Source organism: Panthera onca, chromosome A3 (assembly GCF_046562875.1).
Source record: "Panthera onca isolate mPanOnc1 chromosome A3, mPanOnc1 haplotype 2, whole genome shotgun sequence".
Taxonomy (NCBI): Eukaryota; Metazoa; Chordata; class Mammalia; order Carnivora; family Felidae; genus Panthera; species Panthera onca.
The window spans coordinates 125,811,982-125,835,799 of record NC_138341.1 but is presented as its reverse complement, the minus strand read 5'-3'; the positions used below and the strand labels follow the sequence as shown (position 1 = coordinate 125,835,799).

Here is a 23,818-nt window from a genome sequence, read left to right as displayed (position 1 = left end):
ACCCGCCCCCAGGATGCCTGGAGCGGGGCCAGCTGGACCAGAGTAGGGGTGGGATGATGGGAAACAGAACTGAGAATGTGAGGAGCAGGGCAGACCCCCAGTGCCTGAAGGAAGTGAGGCAAAGTAGTGCTTGCAGGGAATACGTGGCCTCAGCTGACCTGGGATGGATGCCAGCATGGCCAAGAACTTGCTCTGGGAGTGGGGGGAGCACTTGCCCGCCTCGGTGTCCTGATCTGTCTCATGGGCCTGCCTACCTCATGGGGCCATGGTGAGGATCCAGGGCCAAGAGCTTTGTATCCAGTAAAGTGCCCTGAAATCGTAGGGACCCTGTCTTGTTCACCAATGCACCTTCCCACACCTGGCACACAGTAGGTGCTTAATAAATGTGTCCACAACAAATATGGAATAAAAACGGGTATTTCTAGTTTCCTGTGTGCCAGGCCCTGTCCACAAGTGATGAATACATTCAGTCAAACACTATTCATGGAGCACCTACTGCATGCTGGTTGCCATTCCAGAGGAACGTGGCAGTGAACCAAATAGCCGTAAGTCTTTATACTTATGGAACTGACGTTCTAGACGGGGAGACATTGAAAACACCCACAACAGGTAAATAAGTAAGATCTAGGATATGCCAGATAAGAAGTACCCCGGGGAAATAAAATCGGGGAAGGGGAGTGGGAAGTGGACAATGCAGTTTTAGAGTCAGGAAGGTTTCGTTGAGAAGGGACATTTGAACGACTACCTGAAGGAAATGACACTTGAGCAAAGCTGGGCACATGTAAGGGAGGAGCAAGGAAACGGCAGGTGCAAAGGCACTGAGGCAGAGCGCGGCAGGTGTGCAGGAAACATCAAACGATCTTCTTGGGCCCTCGAGACAGCCCTTCCCAGGAGACAGACCCCTGGCCCCCTGGTCATGGAGAAACTAAGCTCAAGGGCCGAGCTGGGATTTAGAGTCAGATCCTATGCCAGCGCCTTCAGGCCGGAGGTCCCTTCAGCCGGAGAAAGGGCTTCTGTTCCTACAGGGTGGGGAAGGGGATCTGAGGAGAGCAGGGTGAAACGAAGAAGCTTAGGTGTACCCCTGCCCCATGGTGGGAACCGAAGGGCCCTCTGGACGGCTAGGGAGACAGGCCCAGAGAGGTAAAAAGAGCCACCCAAGGTCCCACAGTGGGCGTTGCCCTCTTTTCGGAACAGTGTGTTCTGTCCTTCTTGGGCCGAGTCAGGCCCCTGGGACCTCGTGGGTCCCGTGGGGCTCCCACCCTCCCCACCTGTCTGTCTGGCTCGTGAATGGTTAGTGAAGCTTGGGCAGCTGTGTTGTGGGAGCTACCCCAGGAGCACTTTTAATGAGTGGCTCCAAGAGCTGGAACTTGTTAGAACATCTGCTAATGAGTCCAGGGGTCTGACCCAGTCCAGTTCAAAGGGAGGGTAGGAGGGTGAGGTGGCTGCACCCTTACAGGTCTCCCAAGGCAGGTCACTTCCTACCACTTCTTCCTCTTCTCCCCCTTGCGTCTAGGGCCTGGATGGACACGGGTGGGTCCTGCTTCCCTGGGTGTTTTCAGGCCCAGGAGAGGGTAGGCGGGAGCCCTGGTTGCAAATTAGAGACCCAGACCTCCCGGCTGCCTCCACGATTTCCCTCTGGGTCGCCCTGGGCTAGTTTCTGACTTAACCTTCCGCGCCCCGGTCTCCTCCGGAAAATGGGCACACGGAACTCACCCTCAAGGTCCACGCTGCTTATCCTCAAGACTGAACAGACGCAGAGAGGGCGCGAACGGGCTTGTAGAAAGCCTTTCTGTTGAGGATCCTTTTGTTTTCTTTAATAGAACCTTCCAGACTGCGTGTGGAACCAAAGTCGCAGTAAGTCTAAGGAGCTCGGCCGCGCACAGAGTTGGTCACTCAGTGCTGGCTGTTACCGTCACTGTCGTTGTCGGTGCTGAGCCTGGTCGAGGGCTCTGGGGTCAGACCATGTGGCGGGAGTCGCACTTCACCCCTGGCTAGAAATCCACGTGGAGGAAAGAGTCACGGAACCTGTCTGGGCCTGTTTTCTCGTTTCTAAACAGGGTCTTGTGCCAGGCAGCTGAGTTAGTGAGTGTCAGAGGCATGCTTGGTGGCTGGCCGGGGCAAGGCCTCCGGAAACGATAGCCGAGTTGGTCTCCTCTCCCGCTCACATTGAGGCAGTATGACCTTGGGCAGGTCGCTCAAGCTCTCTGAGCCATGCTAGACTGGGGACAGAGGTTGTGGCTGTGGCTGCCTCACGGGGCTGGGGGTAGGGCTAAAAACAAGGAGTCCACGGGAACCCGCCTGGCGTGGAACAGCGTTCGGTGCATGTGGCCATGTCGAGTAGCGGTGGTATTGCTCTGAGGCAACGAGGGACAGTCCCTTGAGAGACTGGGGGCTGAGGGGAGAGAGGGGACATGCCCAGAGCGTCGCAGGCATTTCGGAGAAGGGCCATGGCCACGTTCCCTTTGATCGCCCTCCCGGCTCTCTCAGAACGGCGTAGTATGCCTCCTCGTTTACGAACGAGGACCCAGAGGCTCGGGAGGGACACGTGTCGGTCCAAGGCTTGCAGCGTGTTGAGTGCTGGACGAGGGTTTACTCCCAGGACCACGTGGCTCCCAGTGGCCTGTGCCCCTGAGCCGCAGCTGGCTTCATTCCCCCCCCCCCTTTTCAAATGGAGGCCTCATGCCTAGATGCCTCTTGGCCTCTCTCAGGCTCTCTCTCGTCTTGCCAGGCTGGGCCTTTTCCCTGGGCCTGTCGTGTGTCTGCTCCAAACTCCCTTCCCTTTGGGGTCCATATCTGTGTCCCGCTTAGAATCACCACCTTATCCTTACAGATCATTGGGGCGAAATCGCACATTTCGAAGGGCAAGAGAGTAAAAGAAAAGCAAAGGGGGCAAGACACAGAGCTCGTCAGTAACGGGGGACGTTTTGTGAGGTGCTAACTCTGCCATCCATCACTCCCAGCCCTTCACCGACGTTAACTTAGTTTCCCCTTGAGACAAGAACTATGAGTCGAAATCCTTATCGTCACCATCATCCCTGTGTTGCGGATGAGGAGACGGAGGCATAGAGTCAAGTCACGTGCTCCAGGAAGCATAGAGGCAGGATTCGAACCCAGGCACCCCGGCTCGGGATGCCAACGGCGTGACTCATAGGGGCCTCTGCTTTCTGGGGGATCAGGCCCAGATTTCAGCCCCCGGGTCCTAGCTCCCCATGCAGGTCTTGTTGATCTCATCAGCTCCTGCCTCTCGGGGGCTGGCCTTCCTCCGCTTGCTGAACCATCCTGGCGATGGGGACGCCATTGCTCCTATGTCACCTGTGAGCAAACCGAGGCTCCGATGGGGAGGCGGCCTGCTCGAGGTCTCTCACACCAGCAGCGATGGCTCCAGAGGTTCCGGTCACGGCACGGGCCCTGAGCTGGGGTCATGAGAGGATATGCCGGGAGGCTTAAGGCATGGTTTCTGCCTTGCTAGAGTTCGAGGCTTCCCGCAGTCGGCCCTGCGCACTCCTGGGGAAGGGGCATTTTCTGGGCAGCGGGAGGGCACCACCGTGGGCAGCTGGCCCCAGTCCTGCGCCCTGAAGGGCTGGCCGACCAGCTCTCTGCCTGGCATGGGGCCTCCAACCGGTGCCCGCTGAGAGCCTGGCCGTGGCTCAGCGCCCTGACAAAAATGCCCGCAGTGACCCAGCAGGGAGATGGGGCGCAGGAGGAATGATGGCCACAGACACAGTTTCTGGCCAGCGCCTGACCCTGCCCTCAGCGAACAGACCGTTTGCTGAGTGAGAAGGGGCAAGCCTGGGGGCGCCGGGGCAAAAGTGGCCTCGTGTCTGCCTGGAAATCATTCCCCAGCTCAAAAATTAACCACCTGACACGGCATTTTCTTCTTTCTGCCCCACTCATCTCTGCGTATTTTGTCCGCAGACTTTAATCCCTGTAGTAACGGGTTGGCTAAATCCGAGAGGCTGGGATTTCTTTGGTGGGGGGTGTGTGTGTTGGGGGGGGATTATAAGGCTTCCTGTAAGAGATGGCTGGGTTGGATTGGCATGACTAGGTCAGGGTCAGGGACTCTGGTGACCAACCCCACCATTCGTGGCTCCCACCCGGGGCCAGGAGGGGCATAAGCCAGATGAGGCACCCACAGAGCAAAGTTTAAGCTGGGCTCTCCCTCATCCAGCCCTGCTCCCGACTCCTCTGCCTGGCAAAGCTCAAAGCACAACAGTCTTTCAATGAAGCAAGGTACAAGTTCCTCACCTCTCACTTGCTGTGTGACCTCAGGCAAGCCACTTTCCTTCTCTGGGCAGCCATCGTACCAGGGCTTAGGGTAGACCACGGTTTCTCAGCCTTCACACTAGTGACGGTGACAGCGCTGGGAACAAATAATTCTTCCTTGTGGGGCCGTCCTGTGCATCGTAAGATGTTTAGCAGCATCCCTGGCCTCTACCCACCAGGTACCAGTAACACCCTTTCCATCATGGCAGCCCAAAGTGTCCCCAGATAAGTGCCCCCCAGGGGACAAAAGCCCCCCCTGTTGAGAACCATCGAATCGAATGATCTCAGGGGGCGCCTGGGTGGCTCAGTCGGTTAAGCGTCCAACCTCAGCTCAGGTCATGATGTCGCGGTTCATGAGTTCAAGCCCTGCCTCGGGCTCTGTGCCGACAGCTCAGAGCCTGGAGCTTGGAGCCTGCTCTGGATTCTGTGTCTCCCTCTCCCTCTGCCCCTCCCCAACTCGTGCGCTGTGTCTCCCTCTCTCTCTCAAAAATAAACATTAAAAAAGATTTTATGCAATGATCTCAGGTTCATGCTGGCTCTCATATTTTAAGATTTATTTTAAGAATGACGAATAGCATTTTTGAAGCCTAGCTTCAAGAAATTAAACCTGTATTATTAAGACTATAGTACCATTACTCTCTGATAACTACTAATAAATAAAACATAACAGCTCATATTTATTGAATATTCTCACATGACTATCGCTGGGTAACTGCTTCTTCTATTACATAAAATAAATCACTCTCTGAGGTGGGTACTATTATTATGTGCTTACAGCAGATAAGGCAACTGAGGCAGAGGCCAGTTAAATAACCAGATCACACAACCAGAGTGTGGAAGGATTGCATTTCTAATGCAGGCTTGCCCAATCCCGATGCCCGTGCTATACTTCTGTTATGTAAAAGGATTAGAAAATACAGATAAACAAAAAGCAAGACCGTAGTTTCTGGGAACAAGATTGCTAGGTGGGATGCACTTCTGGTTTAAGTTGGTGGCATCCAGCCTTTTCTATTCCATTCACCTTTCTGAAGCGGTCTGCAAGCAGCAACAAAGAGCAACAAACAGAACATGCCGTCGCGAGGAAAGGCGGCAGTCCCCAACGCTGCCCCGGGTGCAAAGAAGGGCTGACGACGGCAGTGGGGTTTGGACCCCACTGCGGGACACCAAGAGCGAGGCGAGAGCCTTCGCGGTTCCTGGGCAGAGGGCAGACTCTCCCCAAGCAGTTTTCGACTCCCTGAGCCCTGCTGGACGCTGGCGAAGCCTGGGGCACGCGCAGCAGGGAAGGCTGAGTCCCCGAGACCCATGTGACAACACAGATGAACTGGATGAGGAGGCTCGAAGACCCTCGGCAGGAAGTAGGATGCTTTAAGGGGGCAGGAGGAAGACAACGGATGGATGACGACCAGCTGTATGGTTGTAATGGGTCTCGTTTTCTCCGTCGAAGAGGCGTAAAGCCCAAGGAGACCCCAAAGAACTGGGACATTCTTGGGACTTCACACTTAGTCCCCACAGTGAGCTCACTGCCTAGAGCAGAGACCCACTCCAGGGCAGTGCCGGTGAGACAGGGTTCCGAGAAAATTCGCAGAAAAGTGCCTAGACACCTGCTGCCTCGGCTCCCCCCCACCCTCGACCATCCCCTCTCCCCACGCCTGCCTTTCACAAAGAACTCGTCTGAAAAGAAGAATGCCCCTCATTCTGTGTTGATGTGGAGGAACCAGCATGAAAAATAAAAAGACAGAGGACATCCAGTAAAAAAGGAAACAATAAATGCTGAAGCGGCTGTGGTGCCAAGTAGGAGAAACTACCGAACAGACGTTTCTCTGTGAAATATGAAACATAAAGACATGATGGCCTTCGTAAAATAAATCTCAAGATCAGGAAATCAAAGGGTCAAAGAGGAGACCTTGAAAAGGAGAAGGGCGTGGGGAAAAAAAAAAAAAAAAAGCCCTGTTCCGGAAGTGGGTGGGACAGAACAAAATCAAGCCGTTCTAGTCTAAAAGCCATACTAGAAACCGAAAGGTGGAAAAAGATTAAAAATATAACCGGGGACGTGATGTCCAGGTGGAAGACTGAACAAAATGAGGCAGAAAAGAAAGAAAGGATGAGAGGAAAAATGATCCGTATGGAATCCAAAGGAAATCTGACTTCCGCCTAACTGGTGTGGCTCAAGGCGAAATAAGGAAACAAACAAAGGAAGCAGAAAACAGCACAACTCCCTCCACTTACATCCCGATGAGCCCCTTGTAAGTTGAACATATCGCGAGTCGAAAATGCGTTTCCTGCACTTAACCTACGGAACGGCACTGCTTAGCCCGGCTGCGCTCGGAACACTTACATCAGCCTCCACTTGGGCGAAGTCATTGGACACGAAGCCCACTTGATAATGAAGTGTTGAATATGTCAGGGGATTTATTGAATACTTTAGTGAACATGGAAGGCAGAACAGTCGTATGGACGCGCCGTGGTCGCGAGCGTGTGGGTTGTTGACCCTCGGGATCGCGGTGGCCGACTCGGAGTTGGGGTCACGGCCACTGTGCAGCGTCACGAGAGAACCAGGCAACATATATGGCCCGTGCTGGCGGGAAAAGATCAAACTTAAGAACTCAAAGTACGCTTTCTACCAAACGTGTGTTGTTTTTGCACCCTCCTAACCTAGAAAAATCATTAAGTGAAGCCGTCGTACGTTGGGGACCGTCAGTATTAGAATCTCTAATAGCAGAAAACTGCCCCGAAACTAAAGGAAAACATATGCAGATTTTCTGTCTCCCAGAAAAAAATAACGTATAGAGACTCATCAACACTGAGATGTGTATGTCATGGTAACATTAAGGGACTAGAGGGTTAAACAAAAAAATCTTCTGGCTATCCAGGCAAAAAATTCTGGTGAGCTATAAGGAGGAAGAAATAAGGCTGGCCTCAAATTGCTGCACTAGAACAATGAAATGTCTAGTAATCTTCAGAGAAAGGAGCACACCCCCAGTGTGTTACAGATCTAGTGCTTATGTGTATTCAGAGATTGTCTTCTTTAAGAAAAAACCAGGGTCGCTTGGGTAGCTCAGCCGGTTAAGAGTCTGACGTTGGCTCAGGTCATGATCTGGAGGTCTGTGGGTTCGAAGCCCGCATCGGGCTCTGTGTGGACAGCTCAGAGGCCGGAGCCTGCTTTGGATTCTGTGTCTCCCTCTCTCTCTGCCCCTCCCCTGCTCGCACTCTGTCCCTCTCTCTCAAAGATCAATAAACTTAAAAAAAAAAAAAAAAAAAAGACAAACCATATGTGTAGTTGAAATTTGGAAAGTAGGGAGAATAATGAAGAAATAGACATGTATTCATTCAAATCTCACTCCTAAAACAGCCTGCCTGACGGTTGCATATTCCAGATGCCTTTGCACACATCTCTTCTGATGGGATCCTCTCTGATGTAACATCCCCGGGTCATTATTATTATCGTCAGTCGGCAGGTGCAGGAACTTGGGCTCAGAGCGGTCAGTGGCTTGCCTTCAGAGTTCCGTAGTGGAACCACCACACCCGGGCTTCCTGGCCCTCGAGCCCATGAGCATCTCCATCGAACACAACTTTCAGTGATGATGGGCAGTTCTAGCCGTTCCATCCGGAATGGTAGACCCTAGACCCTAGTCTCAAGTAGGGAGCTGAGCCCCTGAAACGTGGCTCACGTGACTGAGACACTGAAATTCTAAATTTCCTTCCTTTTCAACAAATTCAAACTTGCAGAGCAGCGTGTGGCCTGAAGCTCTGTATTTGGCCAGCCCAGCCCTGGAGATCTCGTTGGCATTCTTTTCCCTTCTAAGAAAAAGGCTGGCCACTTTCCGTTCAGCATCCCCCAGCCCCATCCACATGAAGTTCGCCCAAAGCCTGGCCCGTGAGTCAACTGTGATAACCGGGACCAGCCAGAGCTTCTGGCACCTGTCTTATTGGGCCGCAGTCTCCTTCAAGGGCATCCCCACCCCTGGAGGCTTCCGCTGAGTTGCGCCAGCTTCTAATGGCAGAGGGGACGGGCCAGGCAGCTGAGAGATATTTCACCTGAGGCCATGACTCCCTCGACCGTGGGCCACCTCAGCAAGATGACCGACCTGTCCTGAACAAAGTGGCGAGGAGGCCAGTTGCTGACTCAGAGATGACCCAGAAAGGGAGTCTGTGCAGGACCAGACACCTGCCCCAGCCAGAAGTTAAATTTCAAAGGAATGAGGCCTTGGGATCACGTGACTCTGTGCTTCGACCCGAATCTGCCCTTGAGGGATCAAGGGAAGTCTCCATTTGCAGACCAGCAGAAGGAGCCTCCGTGCAGCCAAGTGGCTGGTCTGAGTTCATGGAAAAGAGGACCCAGACGCAGAGGTGGGACAGATGTGCTGTGGGCTGGAGTAAAATCATGGATCCACCCGGACCCTACTCCCTGGTCCATTATTTATTTAATCTTATTTTTTGAGAGCGAGACAAAGCACGAACAGGAGAGGGGCAGAGAGAGGGAGACACAGAATCCGAAGCAGGTTCCAGGCTCTGAGCTGTCGGCACAGAGCCTGACGTGGGGCTCGAACTCACGGAGTGCGAGATCATGACCTGAGCTGAAGTCGGACGCTTAACCGACTGAGCCACCCAGGCACCCCTCCCTGGTCCACTGTTTAAATGGCAACCAGGCCCGGGTGTGGTGAGATCTGCTTTTGAATTCTGCCTGGTCCTCAAGAGATCACTGTTCCTCACCAGACCTCTGTTTCTATAGCTGTAAAATAGGAATTTTAAAAGGGAGTGGAGATTTTAAATATAGCATCCTAGGATCCCTAGTACTCTGTAAACAACTTGACATTAGATTCGGATTTGGGTCCGTGTAAGCCCTTTTCTGGGATTTTACACCAATGAAAACCATTTAAACTAGAGATCATAAACCGGTGACCATGGGCTTGCTACTGTTTGCCGATGTGGGCTTTTTGTTTTTGTTTTTGTTTTTGTTTGCCTACACTTTGCTCTTACGAAGTAAATCTTTTAAAACTCTGAGCTTCCACATAAAAGCACAGTTTCAAGCTTCTTTTGAAAAAGCAGGAGATCTGGCATCGTGGGGCTCATGTTCTCATGAACCGGGCAGCAGTCAGTGTTCTTGGACAGGCCTGTACTTCCCGTGTGTCGCCGTCCCCAACTTCTCCCTGCTGCCCTCGAGACGCTGAAGCCCAGCGCCAGCTCTCATTTGTCACCAAGCTTGGGCTTTTCCACTCCCCTTCCAAAGGGATGGCTTTCTGTACCTACAACACTGTCAGACTTGAGGAAACGATGTGATGTTTCTCACGCCAGCCCACTCCACTCACTCACTTGTCGCCCGCCCTTGAGTTTAGATCCTTGACTCGGATCGTTTCTTCATTCATTGAAGAGATATCCATTGAGGCCCTGGAGATAGACGTGAACAGATAAAGACAAGAGTCCTGTTTGTTTGGAGCTTAGGGTCTGGTTGGGGGAAGAGAGAACAGGAAGCCAGCAAACAAGAAATACTCGGGTTAATTGGGAAGCGCTTGACGAGAGCAAGGCCAGACAACATGGAAATCAGACCATAATCGATAGCCTGGTCAGAGTGGGACTCCCGGAGGAGGTGACCTTTGAGAGGAGGGCCAAACAACAAGCAGGAGCCAGCTGCACCCGTGGTCAGGGTTGAGGGGACCCAGCAGAGCGGGCAGCGGGTGCAAAGACCTGGAGGCAGGAACTGGCTCGGCCTGCTTGGTCTCTGAGAGCCCACCACTTAGTGTGTACGTAGGCAGCCCCCCTCTCCAGGCCTTGCCTGCACGCCTCCTGCGCGATTTTTGCTCTCTGGAAGTCGGTTCCGTCCTCAAGGCCTGGCAGGGATGGGGGGTGAGGGCCAGTACTTATTAATTCCCCGCCAGATGTCTGGCATCCAGCTGGTGATTGTGAACCCAGTTGCCCACAGGAAGCTGAGCTGGGGCAGGCAAGCAATTTGGGGTCACCTCGGCCCTGCTCCAATCCCTAACTAACCAGCAAGGTAATGAAACACACTCTTGACCCACTTACTGGCAAAGCCCCATGCCGGCCAAGGATCAACTTCCCAATTCCCGCCATTTGCCTCGGGTCACCTCCCCAGCTGACCTGTGCCGTATCTGGAGTGTTCCTCCGCAAAGGACTATTGTTGACATCTTGGCGAGAGCACCCGGGGGGGTGGGGGGGAGAGAAAGAGGGAGCGAGTAGAGGGAGGAGAGCGAAAGAAACAGAGGGAGAACAGGGGAGGGGAGGAGAGGGAGAGGGAGAATACAGGCCTGGGACTCGGAGCCTTTGAAAGGCAACCCTTACAGCCAGAATTTACCGGAAACCTCCCCCCCTCCACTATATAATACGCGGTAATTGTACACTTCACCAAAGGACCTATAAGATGGCACCCCCGAAGCAGATGTATTTGAATGTTCACAGAAGCTTTACTCGTAGTTGCCCCAATCTGGAAACAATGCAAATGTCCAGCGGCAGGAAGACGTACAGATAGAGGGTGGTGTGTGCCCAGGATGGAGTAGTACTCAGCAGTAACAAAGAATAGACCGCTGACGTACACAGCCACGTAGAGGAGCCTCATGGGCATTGTATGGAGCAAAAAGCATACAAGCTCATCCTGTCTGATTCCGTTTAAGTCCCAGGAGCACGCAAAACCCATCTATAGCAGGGGAAATCACAGCAGCGTTTTGGGAAGGGGCGTAAGGATTGACCTGAAGGGGGCAAGAGGGAACCTTCTGGGGGTGATGGAAGCGTTCTGTATCTCGAAGGGGATGTGATACGGGTGAGTTCATTTGTTAAACCTCACATTGTACACTTAACAGCGGATGCATTTGGGGCGCCTGGGTGGCTCAGTCGGTCGAGCGTCCGACTCTTGATTTTGGCTCATGTCATGATCTCACCGTTGGTGAGTTCGAGCCCCTCCTTGGGCTCTGCGTTGACAGTGTGGTGCCTGCTTGGGATTCCCTCTCTCTCCCTCTCTCTCTGCCCCTCCCTTCTTGCTCTTTCTTTCTCTCTCAGAAAATAAACTAAAAAACTTAAAAAAAAAAAACAACCAATGGATGCATTTGATGGTATGTAAGTTATAGCTCGTAAAGCTGATTTTTGAAAAGCCGTGTTTTGTTTTGTTTTGTTTTGTTTTGTTTTGTTTTTCTCTCCTGCTGTTGCTCTAAAATGTATTCAGCAGGGGATGTTCTTCTGTGGTCACTGGGATAAAAACTCCTGCAGACCTCATGACTTCTCCCATCACTGTTGAGAAGTTCTAAAGTCCTCCGGTTACTTTAATATACAAGCACGGTCTCAATCCCGAGATCAGAACGGGCAGTTCCAGGTCCCGATTGAAACAATGAGCTTGGTCGGAAGTGAAGCCTTTTCCAGCCCCCCACCTGGGAGCTCCACAGGCCCGGAGCCTGGTAAGAGGGCTCTCCTTTAGGGTTGGTCCTCTCCCTTTTTCTGGAGTTTCTAGGTGTCTGACAGGCACTGTGAGAGAAGGCATGGGGGCAGGCAGAGGCAGGTCAGCGCCTGACGGGCCTCTCTGCCCAGCTGGCTGTGCCTTCTGGGCCCGGGGCCTGGCACATTCTCTGACACGTTCTCTTGTGAGCAACACAGGGGGTGGAGGTGAGAGGGTACCCACCCCCAGCACCTGCCAGAACAGTCCCCTTTGGGGAGATGCTTTTCTCTGATAGGCTGCTCCCCTCCAGTGCTTGGATTTCCATGGGTCTGCTGCATATGAGCTCTTTGGGGGGCCCTAGAGCACCTGAAAGCAGACCTCCTAGGCAGGGCTTAAGTTCTGGTGAACTTCTCTCCTCGTGACCCACCTCCAGTCCTCCAGAAACACTTGGCCTTTACCCTTCTCGCCTCTTTGGAGTATGGGTCCAGCTAGGGTTGCCAGACGAAATAGAGTTGCAAAATTTCAGATAAACAATGAATAATTATTTTTGGTATAAGTGTGTCCCACATATGACATGGGCGATGCTTATGCTAAAAAAAAAAAAAAAAAAAAAAATTATTCATTGTTACTTGTCCTGGCACTGACTGGACGTTTGGGAACAGCCTGCTTAGCTTCTCCCGCCTCCCCCTCCTGCCGTAGCTTCAGGCTGAGCAGAGGCCCAGGAGCCAGCACGCCTGGTTCTTATCCAGCAGGCTGCCCTGGTGGTCACTCTCATCACTCTGTGCCTCAGTTTCCTTATCTGTAAAACGGAGATTATCATGGGACTGACTTCACAAGGTCGTTCTGACAAGCGCAAGTCAATTGAGATAGCAGTTGGGACGGGGTCTAACGCGCAGTAAGTTCCCGGTATGATCAGTCTTGATATGGTGCTGGTGTTGCCATCATGCAAAGAGGGAGTGCGGTAGCCTCCAGTTAGCTTCTGCTCTGGAGGAGAGAAGCCATAATGGAAGGGTGAGGCTCCGGGGATGGGGCGTTGGCAGGGGACAGGGTGGTTATTAGGAGCGTGCTCTTTACGAGAAGTGGGGCGGAGGCAAGAAGCAATGGCGGGCCACACATGGCGAGACCAGGCCAGTGGGCTCGAGGACTGGGAGAGGCTCCAGGGATGCCAGAGAGTCGAAGGATGCGGGAATGGAACAGGGGTAACCGTGGATCGTGCAGAGTGGCACAGAGGCGCATGCTCTGGACCCGGATCGCCTGGGTTCGAGTTCTGTCTCTACCTCAGCAACCCTGGGCAAGTCACCCGACTCGGTTGTCCCCTCAGTAGAGTGGAGAACGTAGTGCCTGCCTCCCAGTGATGGTGGGATGGAAGGAGTTAACGTGTGTGAATTGCTCGGCAGAGCGCACGGGCAACAGTAAGCACCTCGGTCGTTGCTAGTGTTCCTTTTACTTGGGAGTCCCTTAAATGCTTAAAGAAAAGAGGTTAAAATTAGAATTCCTGTCTAGACTAATTCGTTTGTGCGCGACAACATTACCCTGAGACTGAATGACTTCGGTCACAGCTTTATGTGCACGGCCGAATCGATGTCCCTTTCCAACCTCCCCTCAAAAGTGGGGGATAGTAATAGTATTTCTCATTGAATGAGTTCATACATGGAAAGTGCTGGAACTTAATAAACACTCAAAGCTGTTGGTGGTTTCGGTTGTCATTGTTCCTGTCATTCTTTTGCATAGTGACTCGAGGCAGGCTAGAAAAGGAAACTGGTTTTTCAGATGACTTTGTGTGTCCCATCAATGCTGGACCATTATGATATTCTCTTTTCTTTCCTTTTAGTGCCCTTGTCAGGATGACTCAGTAACAGGGTTACCCTGGCCTCACACCATGAATTGGGAAGTGTTCTCTCTCTCTATTCTCTGGAAGCACTTGTGTAAGATGTGTGTTACTTGTTAAAAGTTTGGGAGAATTACCGTTGAAGCCAGCAAGCCTTAGAGGTTTTTTTGCAGGAAGGTTTTTAATAATCGATTCCATTTCTTTAATAGATACTGAAACATTCAGCTTTTCTCTCTCTTTTTCTGATGGTTGGAGACATTGTGTTTTCCGAGGAGCTTTTCTGTTTCTTCTAAGTTATCACATTTATTGATATAAAGTTGCTCATACAATCCATTTATTATCCTTTGGAAACTGTGAGATTAGATCAGTTTATGAGCGTGGGGCCCCGTGATGGGATTACAGCCTTTGGAAAAAAAAGTGAGCTTTCTGCGTGCACACAGCAAGTATGGACCAGGTGAGGACACAGTGAGAAGACGCCCATCTGGGAGGAGAGCTGTCACCAGAACCCAAATCTGCTGGCACCTTGATCTTAGATCTTCTAGCTTTCAGGATTGCGGGAAAGAAATGCCTGTTGTTTGAGTCACTCAGTCCATGGTATTTGGTTATTTCAACCCCATGGTACATAAAACAAGATAGACGTGGCCTGTCTTCCTGAGCCAGCAGCAAAATTTGACAGAAAATAATTGTATACTTTAAAAAATAGTTGCATTATGGAACATGGGACCAAACATGGGTTGAAGAACGTCAAGTTTGCAACGGAATGTGATCCAGATTCCTGGGGTGTGGCGGCAGGGGGCAGGGCGTGGTGGTTTGCACGGATGTCTTGCCTAGAAGCTCACAGCAGCGTCCTGGAGCATGGGCACCAGCTCTCGATATCTGATTGCCAAATTGTCATAAATTTGGCCAGCCGGTTGTGAAACATAGATATTGTTTAAAATGAAATTATACGAACTTGTGATTCAATGTATTAAAACAGAGGTAATAGATACGCAAAGCTCACCACTTCCTGATTATTTTACTCTCACCTGTGGTCTTAGGATTACCTATATCTGCTTTATTTACATCAGTATGTGTGGAGGAAATGCTACGTAGCGATGCGATATCTCCGGGCTCATTCTAACGCTGTGTTCAGTGATGTCTCTTGATAGCTTGAAATCAACCACGTGGGGGTATTTACACCATAGAAGTTGACAAACACCACAAATCAGGGCTTAGCTTTTTGTTTTGTGGCTTGTCTAGATTTACGAGAGTGATGGAAAATGGTAAAAGTCCAGATCAAACTTAACAAAGTGTGGCGGTCACAGCGGTTACATGGTGAATAGCCCACCCCCGCCCCGGCAAGATGAGGGAATATTCTTCCAGTATTTGAAAACTCTCACTTGATTCAGTAAAGAAGTGACTCGCGTCATTGGTGAATGAGTGAATTCCTGACATACTTCATTGGTTCCCTCTTGTCTTAATTATTAATGTAAATAAAAACATAAGCTGACATTCATAGTAGAACCAAACTCATTGGTCAATGAATGAGTGACTTCTTAGCTGAATTGAATAGTAATCAAGCAGTTTTACACACACGCGCGCACACACACACAGACACACAGAAAGAGCTTTGCAGAGCACCAGTTGTCCAACATTTACCATCATACCTCTGCTCCCGAGAGACTTGGTGAGCAGAGTCTGTGAGGGTCATTTGAGTTTGAGAAGAACCAGCCATAGGGGACCGTTCCATGATTGGCGGGGTCACATTTGCTGGTTAAAGGGCAGTGACTATGCCTCACTCATTTTCCTGGCCTCGACTCCCGGTCCGGTCGTTGAGAAAACAGGATGCGTCTTCGAGGTACGGAAATGGATTGTGGGTATATCTCACAAGTCTTCCCCGGCTCAGTAAATGACAACTGCTGAGATCAACAATTGGAATCGCTCCTGGCTCCTCTCTTTGCCTTACACCTCCTAACAGATTCTCCACACAGCTGTCAGGCTCTTCCTTGGAAACAGACCCAGAATTTGACCGCTTCTCACAACCTCCACTGCCCCCGGCCCCCCGAGACCCTAGTCACTAGTGATTTTTGCTTGGATGATTGCCAAAGACATCAGTCCCTCTGATCCTGCCCTTGCCTCTCTGTTAGATGGATTAACTCATCCTAGTGTCTGCACGTAGCTGCTGCCTGGCCTGTGTGGCCGAGGGTATGTTCTGTTCAGATGGTGCCTGTTGAGATGGAATACAGGCCAATGTCCTGTGGACTGTGAATGAAGTCACCCAAACCTCCTGGGAGTGAGAAATAAGGAGCATAAAATGGCACCAGACAGCACCAAATTCAAGAAATAGTCTGTGTTTACTGGAACATGCGAGGTCATTGCCTTGAGAGAACATAAGAAAGCGAGGTCAGGACAGTAAGTAGCTTTATTCAACAGTGACCATGTGAATAGTAAGACACTCTTTATGATGGATCCTATGGGATACTGATGCATCAGAAGTGAAGGCATTGTCATTACTGCACTCTTGTTTCTAGAACATTTCCATCACCCCAGAAGGTGCCCTTGTACTCCGTTGCAGCTCTCCTTCCCCCCCCCCCCTCCACCCCACCCCACAACACCTCCTGCCTGAGCCCTGACAACTGCTGATCTGTTTTGTTCCGGATCTTTAATATTACATTGTCAACTTGTCATAGGTTCTAATATTCAGCTGATAACAGTTGGGGGTACTTGGTTAAGAGCGATGACTCTGGGGGCATCTGGGTGGCTCAGTCGGTTGAGCGTCCACCTTCGGCTCAGGTCATGATCTCGCAGTCCGTGAGTTCGAGCCCCGCGTCGGGCTCTGTGCCGACAGCTCGGAGCCTGGAGCCTGCTTCCGATTCTGTGCCTCCCTCTCTCTCTGCCCCTTCCCCGCTCATGTTCCGTGTCTCTCTGTCTCTCAAAAATGAATAAACGTTAAAAGAAAATTAAAAAAAAAAAAAAAAAAGAGCGATGACTCTGGAGGCCAACTGCCTTGTTCTGCACAATCATCGCCTTGCTCATGACCTGCTTGCATCTCTGCTTCCTGACCCATAAAATGGGGATGCTTACTCCTCTGGGATTTTGTGAGGATTAAACAGTTCCTGGTACTTAACAGCCCAATAAATGTCGCTTATTCTTATTACTGTTTGCAGAGTGTGTGTTATGTGTTGGTCATTGTGCTGTCATGTAATGGATGTGCCAGCGGCCACTGCTTCACTCCCCACATCTCCCCTGGCACTCACCAGTCTGCACGTGCCCGAGATGCTCTGCACGAGTGTGTTCTCTCACCGCACGTGGGGCAGGCTGGAAATGCTGGAGAGTTAATGCTCCCAGGAGCAGCCTTCCACCAGTGACGGCCAGGAGTTGGCAGGTGAAAAGCCAGCTTCCTTGCCTCCCAGGAGGACAGCTCTGAAGCATGAGCTACACTCTCTCCCAGGGTCCCCCATCAGGACTGAGCCCCAACTGCCCACAGGGTTAATCTTCTCATTAATACCCAGTCTGTACTGGCTTCCTTCTGTTTCACTTCCCTGTTGCCTTTCCAGAACTTTCTGAGATCCTCTACCAACTAAACTATGTTCAGTCTTCATGCTCATCTCGGCGTCTACTTCTAAAACGACGGAGTGTTTCGTTTAATCCTCAATAGTCCTGTAAAATGGACAGATGTCGCTTCCCCCTTGCACACTTGAGCAAAATGGGGCTCAGGTGATGTTATCTGTTCAAGGCCAAAGCTCTGGGCACTCACGCTCTCCACAGCCTCCCTGAGGAACATGCTCTGATGGGCGCTGCCCCAGGACCTCTTCTCACCCTGCCACCTGGGGCTCCGCTGACCCCTCCTGAACTACATCTCCCCCTTGCAGGAAGGCCGCTGCCTGTTTGTCATCCTGCTCATGGCGGTGTACTGGTGCACGGAGGCCCTGCCCCTCTCGGTGACAGCCCTGTTGCCCATCATCCTCTTCCCCTTCTTGGGCATCCTGCCCTCCAACAAGGTCTGCCCCCAGTACTTCCTGGACACCAACTTCCTCTTTCTCAGCGGTCTGATCATGGCCAGTGCCATTGAGGAGTGGAACCTGCACCGGAGAATCGCCCTCAAGGTCCTGATGCTCGTTGGGGTCCAGCCAACCAGGTAAGAGGAGCCCAAAACCCACCCTTCCTGGTCTGGTCCGGTCACCCAGGTCAACAAGCTTATCGTGTCCCACCTGCCATTGACTCATTCAATCCCCGGATGTTTCGCAAGCCAGCCACAGTGCTGGGCTCCTGGGTGGCTCTCAGAAGTGCATGAGAATCACCTGGGGAGGCCACCTGAAATGCATACCCCAGGCCCCACCTGGGGGGATTCGTGTCCAGTAGTTTTAGAGACGGCCATTTTAGCGGTGTGACTCGGGCCACTGGGGACTGAATCCCACCTTTCCTGCTCTGAGAAATGACTTCACTCCTCTCTCTTTGCCTGTAAAGTGAAGGTACAATAGCTTAGACCTGTAAGAGTGCAGTAAGTCCTGGCCGATATCATCCTACTTTGCTATTTAATAGCCCAGATGCCAAGGCTGGTGGGGAACGGGGGACAAGATGGCCTTGGAGAGATAGGGTGGCAGGGTCCATTTCTGCAGGGCCTCAGGCTCCCTGGCTAGGATTTGAACTTTTGTTCTAAGAGAAATTAAACGACCTTTAAATAGGGTTTCAAGGGTGCCTGGGTGGCTCAGTCAGTTAAGCGTCCAGCTTTGGCTCAGATCATGATCTCGCGGTCCATGAGTTCGAGCCCCGCATCGGGCTCTGTGCTGACAGCTCGGAGCCTGGAGCCTGTTTCAGATTCTGTGTCTCCCTCTTTGTCTGCCCCTCTCCCGCTCCTGTTCTGTCTCTCTCGCTCTCAAAAAAATAAATAAATAAACATTAAAAAAATTTTTTTAAATAGGGTTTCACTGTTCTTTTAATTTTTTTCTTTCTTTGCAATTTGTTGCATCTTAAAGATCCCTTGCTAGAATAGTGTTTTTAAATGTCTAAAGCTCACAACACATAGGATGGAAAAAAACAACAACCACAGCAAAAATGCAGTCACCCAACTAGATTTTTAAAAACACACATATTTGTGGGGCGCCTGGGTGGCTCAGTCGGTTGGGCATCCGACTTTGGCCCAGGTCATGATCTCGCAGTTGATGAGTTCGAGCCCCGCGTCGGGCTCTGTGCGGACAGCTCGGAGCCTGGAGCCTGCTTTGGAATCTGTGTCTCCCTCTCTCTCTGCCCCTCCCCTGCTCCTGCTCTGTCTCTGTCTCTCTCAAAAATAAATAAACATTAAAAAAATTAATAAAAAAAAAACCCACACACATTTATGATATAGTCCCATATGCACTCCTTTACAGTAAATGATAAGATCTAGCGACTGACCTAATAACAACTACAATAACTCCCTCTAGTCCCAGTGTCAGTGATATTGCAAGATGTTCGCGACTATTACGACATGATATGAAAATATCTGTGATCTTAACTGGCAACCGAGTCCCAGGCACTTCTGCTCCTATTGAACTTTGTTGCCTTTGTCTATCCCCAAAGGAAATACTTGATTTCTATTAGATATTAATACAATAAAGACGCACCTCCCCCTCATTTCTATCCTGAATTTTATCCACACTGGTCATGAGTCTCTGCTTTAAAGAGTTCTAAGGTGGGGAATGACATGACTAGATTTGCATGAAAAAAACCACGCACAATTCCTCTAGGCTGCCGCGTGGAGAGCAGATGAGGAGCCAGACACTTGATGCAGCCTAGTTAGGAGACTGTTCTGGGCGTCCAGACGAGACAGGGTGACGGCTTGGACTGGGGTGATGGCAGTGGAGATGAGCTTTGGAAGCTCTTTGGTTGATAAAGTAGCCGGGGGTAATGGTTAGGGAGAAGAAGGTTCTACGTAACTCCTAGGTTTCTGGTATCGACCCTGTGTCCAGCACTCTGCCCGACTCTGTAGCTGTGTTTCCTCATGTCTGTGGGAGAGAGTCTAGCTGTAGAAGTGATTCCAAGAAGTGATTTCGTTGTCAGAACAACGAAAACAGTGTGACACTAGTCCAGAAATAGATTTTTAAATGCCGCATTAACATTCTAGAAGAAATCTCAATCGGTGGAGGAAGGAAAGGATTATTCAGTAAACGGTGAAGGTTGGAATAACGGGCTTATCCTTTGAACAAAAAGAAACTACTTAGATCTTGCTTCGTACTATCCATCTAAACAAATTCCAGGTCGATTAAGAGTTCAATGTAAAGCGAAAAGATCATGGAAGGCGGATTCCTGTGGGTGGGAGGGGCCAAGCAGTGGCAGGCAGGCAGGGGGTCAGGGCCTGTCTGGGTGTGCTGATGAGTTCAGGGGAGTCTGAGGCGGTGCCTGGTAGGAATGGGAGGGGAACTGGGAGAGGAGGCTGGCAAAGGTGGTTTGAGGGGATACGGTGGAGGGTCTTGGGGGCGAACCAAGGCAATTTTATTCTGTAATGGAAGCCATCAAGGACTGGGGGACAAAGGGGAGAAAATTTCGGGGCTGGGTGTCTCTGGACTATTTTGCCTGGGGGACCCATGGCCAGGTGAATCCGTGGCCATGTGGAATCCGTTTCCTTAGACCTGAGATAAGGCTGGCGAATGGATCTGGTCCCCACTCGGTCACCTGGCTTGTCCCCTCTGGGCCTTGGCTTTCCGTCGGTAAAACGAGTGGCTGGATTCCTCAAGGTGGCAAAGTGGGACCAGAGGACCTCCTGGGCCCCCGTTCTGGATACGTCTCTAACTCCCTCTGTTCCCAGGCTCATCCTGGGGATGATGGTGACCACCTCCTTCCTGTCCATGTGGCTAAGCAACACCGCCTCCACTGCCATGATGCTGCCCATCGCCAGCGCCGTCCTGAAAAGTCTCTTTGGCCAGGAGACTCGGAAGGACCTCGGCCAGCAGAGTGAAGAGAACGCAGGTGAGGCTGTGGAAAGGCACCGGGGCAGCCCCCCGACCCAGCACGCAAGAGTGGGAGCAGGGTGTCCAAAAGTTGCAGGGGAAGGTGAAGCAAACGCACTTGCTGAGCACATATTATGTGCCGAGTGTTTACATAATAATAGTAACTGACAATTAGCGGAGTCAAACCTTGACACCTTTGTTTCTTTCTTGAATTGCATTCACTGAGTGCCTACTGTGTACCGAGTGACGAGTTCAACACTTTGCCTACACTGTCTCTTTTACCTCTCAAAACAACCTTATGAAGTAGGTACTATACTTACTCCTGGCTTCAGAGCATTTGAAGAGATGCTCAGCATCGCTAATCCCCAGAGAAATGCAATGTGCACAGACCCTGTAACCCGGCGGTTTTGCTCCTGGATGCACATGCCAGAGGAGTTCCGACGCAGGCCCACGGGGGGACAGTTGGGACGGCGCTCACTGCCTCGTACTCTGTGGTGGGGTGACTTGGTAGCCACGTGAACGCAATCACCAATAAAGGGGAAGGTGAAGTGCGTGCTGTTGAGCCCCATGCTGCTTTTAGGAGCAAAGAATTCGTTCTAGAAACGGATCTCACAGAACACAGTTGGGATTGAAAGAAGCCAGAATGAGAGACAGGAGACAATGCCATTATGTAAATTAAAACTTCACGCAAGGGGCCACTTTGCAAGAACATAAGCGGATGAGAGACTACAGATTAAACACATCAGCACGGTTGCTCTGGGAAGGATGGGAGTGGGAAATGGGAACCAAAGGGACTAAATAAAGAAGTAAATAGGGACGCCTGGGTGGCTCCGTCGGTTAAGCATCCGACTTCGGCTCACGTCATGATCTCACAGTTCGTGAGTTCGAGCCCCGTGTCGGGCTCTGTGCTGACAGCTCAGAGCCTGGAGCCCGCTTCCGATTCTGGTCTCTCTCTCTCTCTCTCTCTCTCTCTGCCCCTCCTCTGCTTGTGCTTGCTCTCTCTCTCTCTCTGTCTCAGAAATAAACATTAAAAAAAGAAAAAAACCGAATAAAAAGAACAAAAGAAATAAAACAAAAGAACGGCCTTGTACAATAAGCAGTGAGAATGGGATGTGATTCACTCAAATGCTGGAAACTGTGTTCTTAAGAAAATACAAGTAGCCGCTGCATTCTTAGATGACTAACCAAGGGCTCAGAGAGGGGAAGTGACTTCCCCAGGACACAGCAGATGAATGGCCGAGCCCAGCCTTGCACCCCGGCAGTCCGGTTCCAGCATGGGACCAGCTGCATCTGTGAGAATGCAGGTAAATGTCTACCTACAAGTGGCTTGAAAAATAACGGTTTGTTTTCCTCAAATATCAAGAAGTCAGGTGGAGTGCCTGGGTGGCTCAGTCAAGATGATTTTGGCTCAGGTCATGATCCCAGGGTCGCGGGGTCAGGCTCCCTGCTCAGAGTGGAGTCTGCTTGGGATTCCCTCTCTCTCTCCCTCTGCCCTTCTCCCCCACTCACTCTTTCTCTCTTTCTCTAAAATAAAGAAAAGAAGTCAGAGAGAGGCAATTCCGGGATTGATTCAGAGACACAAAGATGCCAGGACTTTTCGCTGGCATCTCTGTGATTCCCTTGATCTTTCCCTCCTGGTTGCAGCAGCTGCCCTCTTCTGTCTGCTTTAAAATGTCTTCCTTTTTGGGGCGCCTGGGTGGCTCAGTCGGTTAAGCAGTGGACTTCGGCTCAGGTCATGATCTCTTGGTCCGTGAGTTCGAGCCCCGCGTCGGGCTCTGTGCTGGCAGCTCAGAGCCTGGAGCCCGCTTCGGATTCTGTGTCTCCCTCTCTCTGACCCTCCCCTGTTCATGCACTGTCTCTCCCCATCTCAAAAATAAATAAAACGTTAAAAAAAATTTTTTTTTAAATAAAATGTCTTCCTTTTTATTTACATAAATGCAGTTTAAAAGGAAGCTTTAAACCAGTTCATGTGTGGACAGAAATCTCTAGTTCATCCCCAATATTGCGTCTGCCTTTGCTCTTTTAGTGATAGAACCCCCCACATGGGCACGTGGCTTTGCAGAGAAAAAGCTCAATTTCCTGGCTGCCCTTGCAATGAGGCGTGGTCACGTGACAAAGTTTGACCAATGGTATGCGAGCAGGATGGTGCCTGCAGCTCCCGGGTCCTGCCCTTCCTGCCCTCCACTCCTGCTGGCTGGAATGGGACCTGACGTCGAGATGGGGTGGGAGGTGCCACCTGGGAAGCCACATGTTGAGTGACAGATGGGGGAGCTTGGGATCATTTTTCCCGGATAACACAACCAACGCCGTTCGTGAACCCCGGGGCTCTGAGTGCTAGCTGTATATTTTTTGAATACGTGTTAAAATTAATATGTGTGTTAATAATCTAAACAGTGATCCATGCACTAAGTTCATCTCGTTTACTGTGGTATGAGTATCTGCCTATGATGCAGTGAGGGGTTTTGTTTATTTTATTTCCACATCGGCCCTGCGAGCTAGGAACGATGAGAAGTACCTTCCAGGTGAGGTTCAGAGAGGTGAGGTGACAGGTCCCGAATCAATCACACTGTTGGTAAAGTAGCAGAGCCGGGATCTCTGCCAGGTCAAAATCTTCCAGGTGGAAGGGAAGAGATGTTCTACAACAAGAGGCAGAAAACTTATTGTGGGGGCGCCTCGGTGGCTCAGTGGGTTGGGTCCGACCTCCGCTCACAGTCCGTGAGTTCGAGCCCCGCGTCGGGCTCTGTGCTGCCAGCTCGGAGCCTGGAGCCCACTGCAGATTCTGTGTCTCCCTCTCTCTCTCTTTCTCTCTCTCTGCCCCTCCCCTGCTTGCACTCTGTTTCTCTCTCTCTCTCTCTCTGTCTCAAAAATAAATAAAAAAATTTTTTAATGTTTTAAATACATTTTTAGAAAAAGAAAACTTACTCTGTAAGTGTCCAGATAGTAAATATTTCAGGCTTTGCTGGCCACACCATCACTACTGCTCAAACTCTGTCCTTGCAGAGAGAAAGCCTCCACAGGCAATACGTAAATAAGCGGGTGTGGCTGGGTTCCACTGAAATTTTATTTATGGTTGCCGAAATTACAATTTTGTGTAATTTTTACATCACGAAGTATTACGCTTCTGCTGACTTTCTCCAGCCACTTAAAAACGTAAAAACCATTCTCCAGGCGCCTGGGTGGCTCAGTCAGTTAAGCGTCCAGCTTCGGCTCAGGTCATGATCTCACGGTCCGTGGGTTCGAGCCCCACGTCGGGCTCTGTGCCGACAGCTCAGAGCCTGGAGCCTGCTTCGGATTCTGTGTGTGTGTGTGTGTGTCTCTCTCTCTCTCTCTCTCTCTCCCTCTCTGCCCCTCCCCCGTGCACGCTCTATCTCTCTCAGTCTCTCAAAAATAAGTTAACGTTAAAAAAAAAATTTTTTTTAATGTAAAAACCATTCTCAATTGGCAAGCAGC

The 23,818-nt window shown here is 50.9% G+C and overlaps 1 protein-coding gene across 2 annotated transcripts in view; it reads left to right on the top strand.

Annotated features, from left to right (window-relative positions):
- Window positions 1–23,818, top strand: part of SLC13A3 (solute carrier family 13 member 3) — a 72,138-nt gene that overhangs the window by 10,528 nt on the left and 37,792 nt on the right. For both annotated transcript variants that reach the window (XM_078444022.2, XM_078444021.2), the window contains exons 2-3: window positions 17,318–17,583; window positions 20,227–20,387. In XM_078444022.2, coding sequence (XP_078300148.1) covers window positions 17,318–17,583; window positions 20,227–20,387 — 427 coding nt within the window. The remainder of the gene's footprint in view (window positions 1–17,317; window positions 17,584–20,226; window positions 20,388–23,818) is intronic.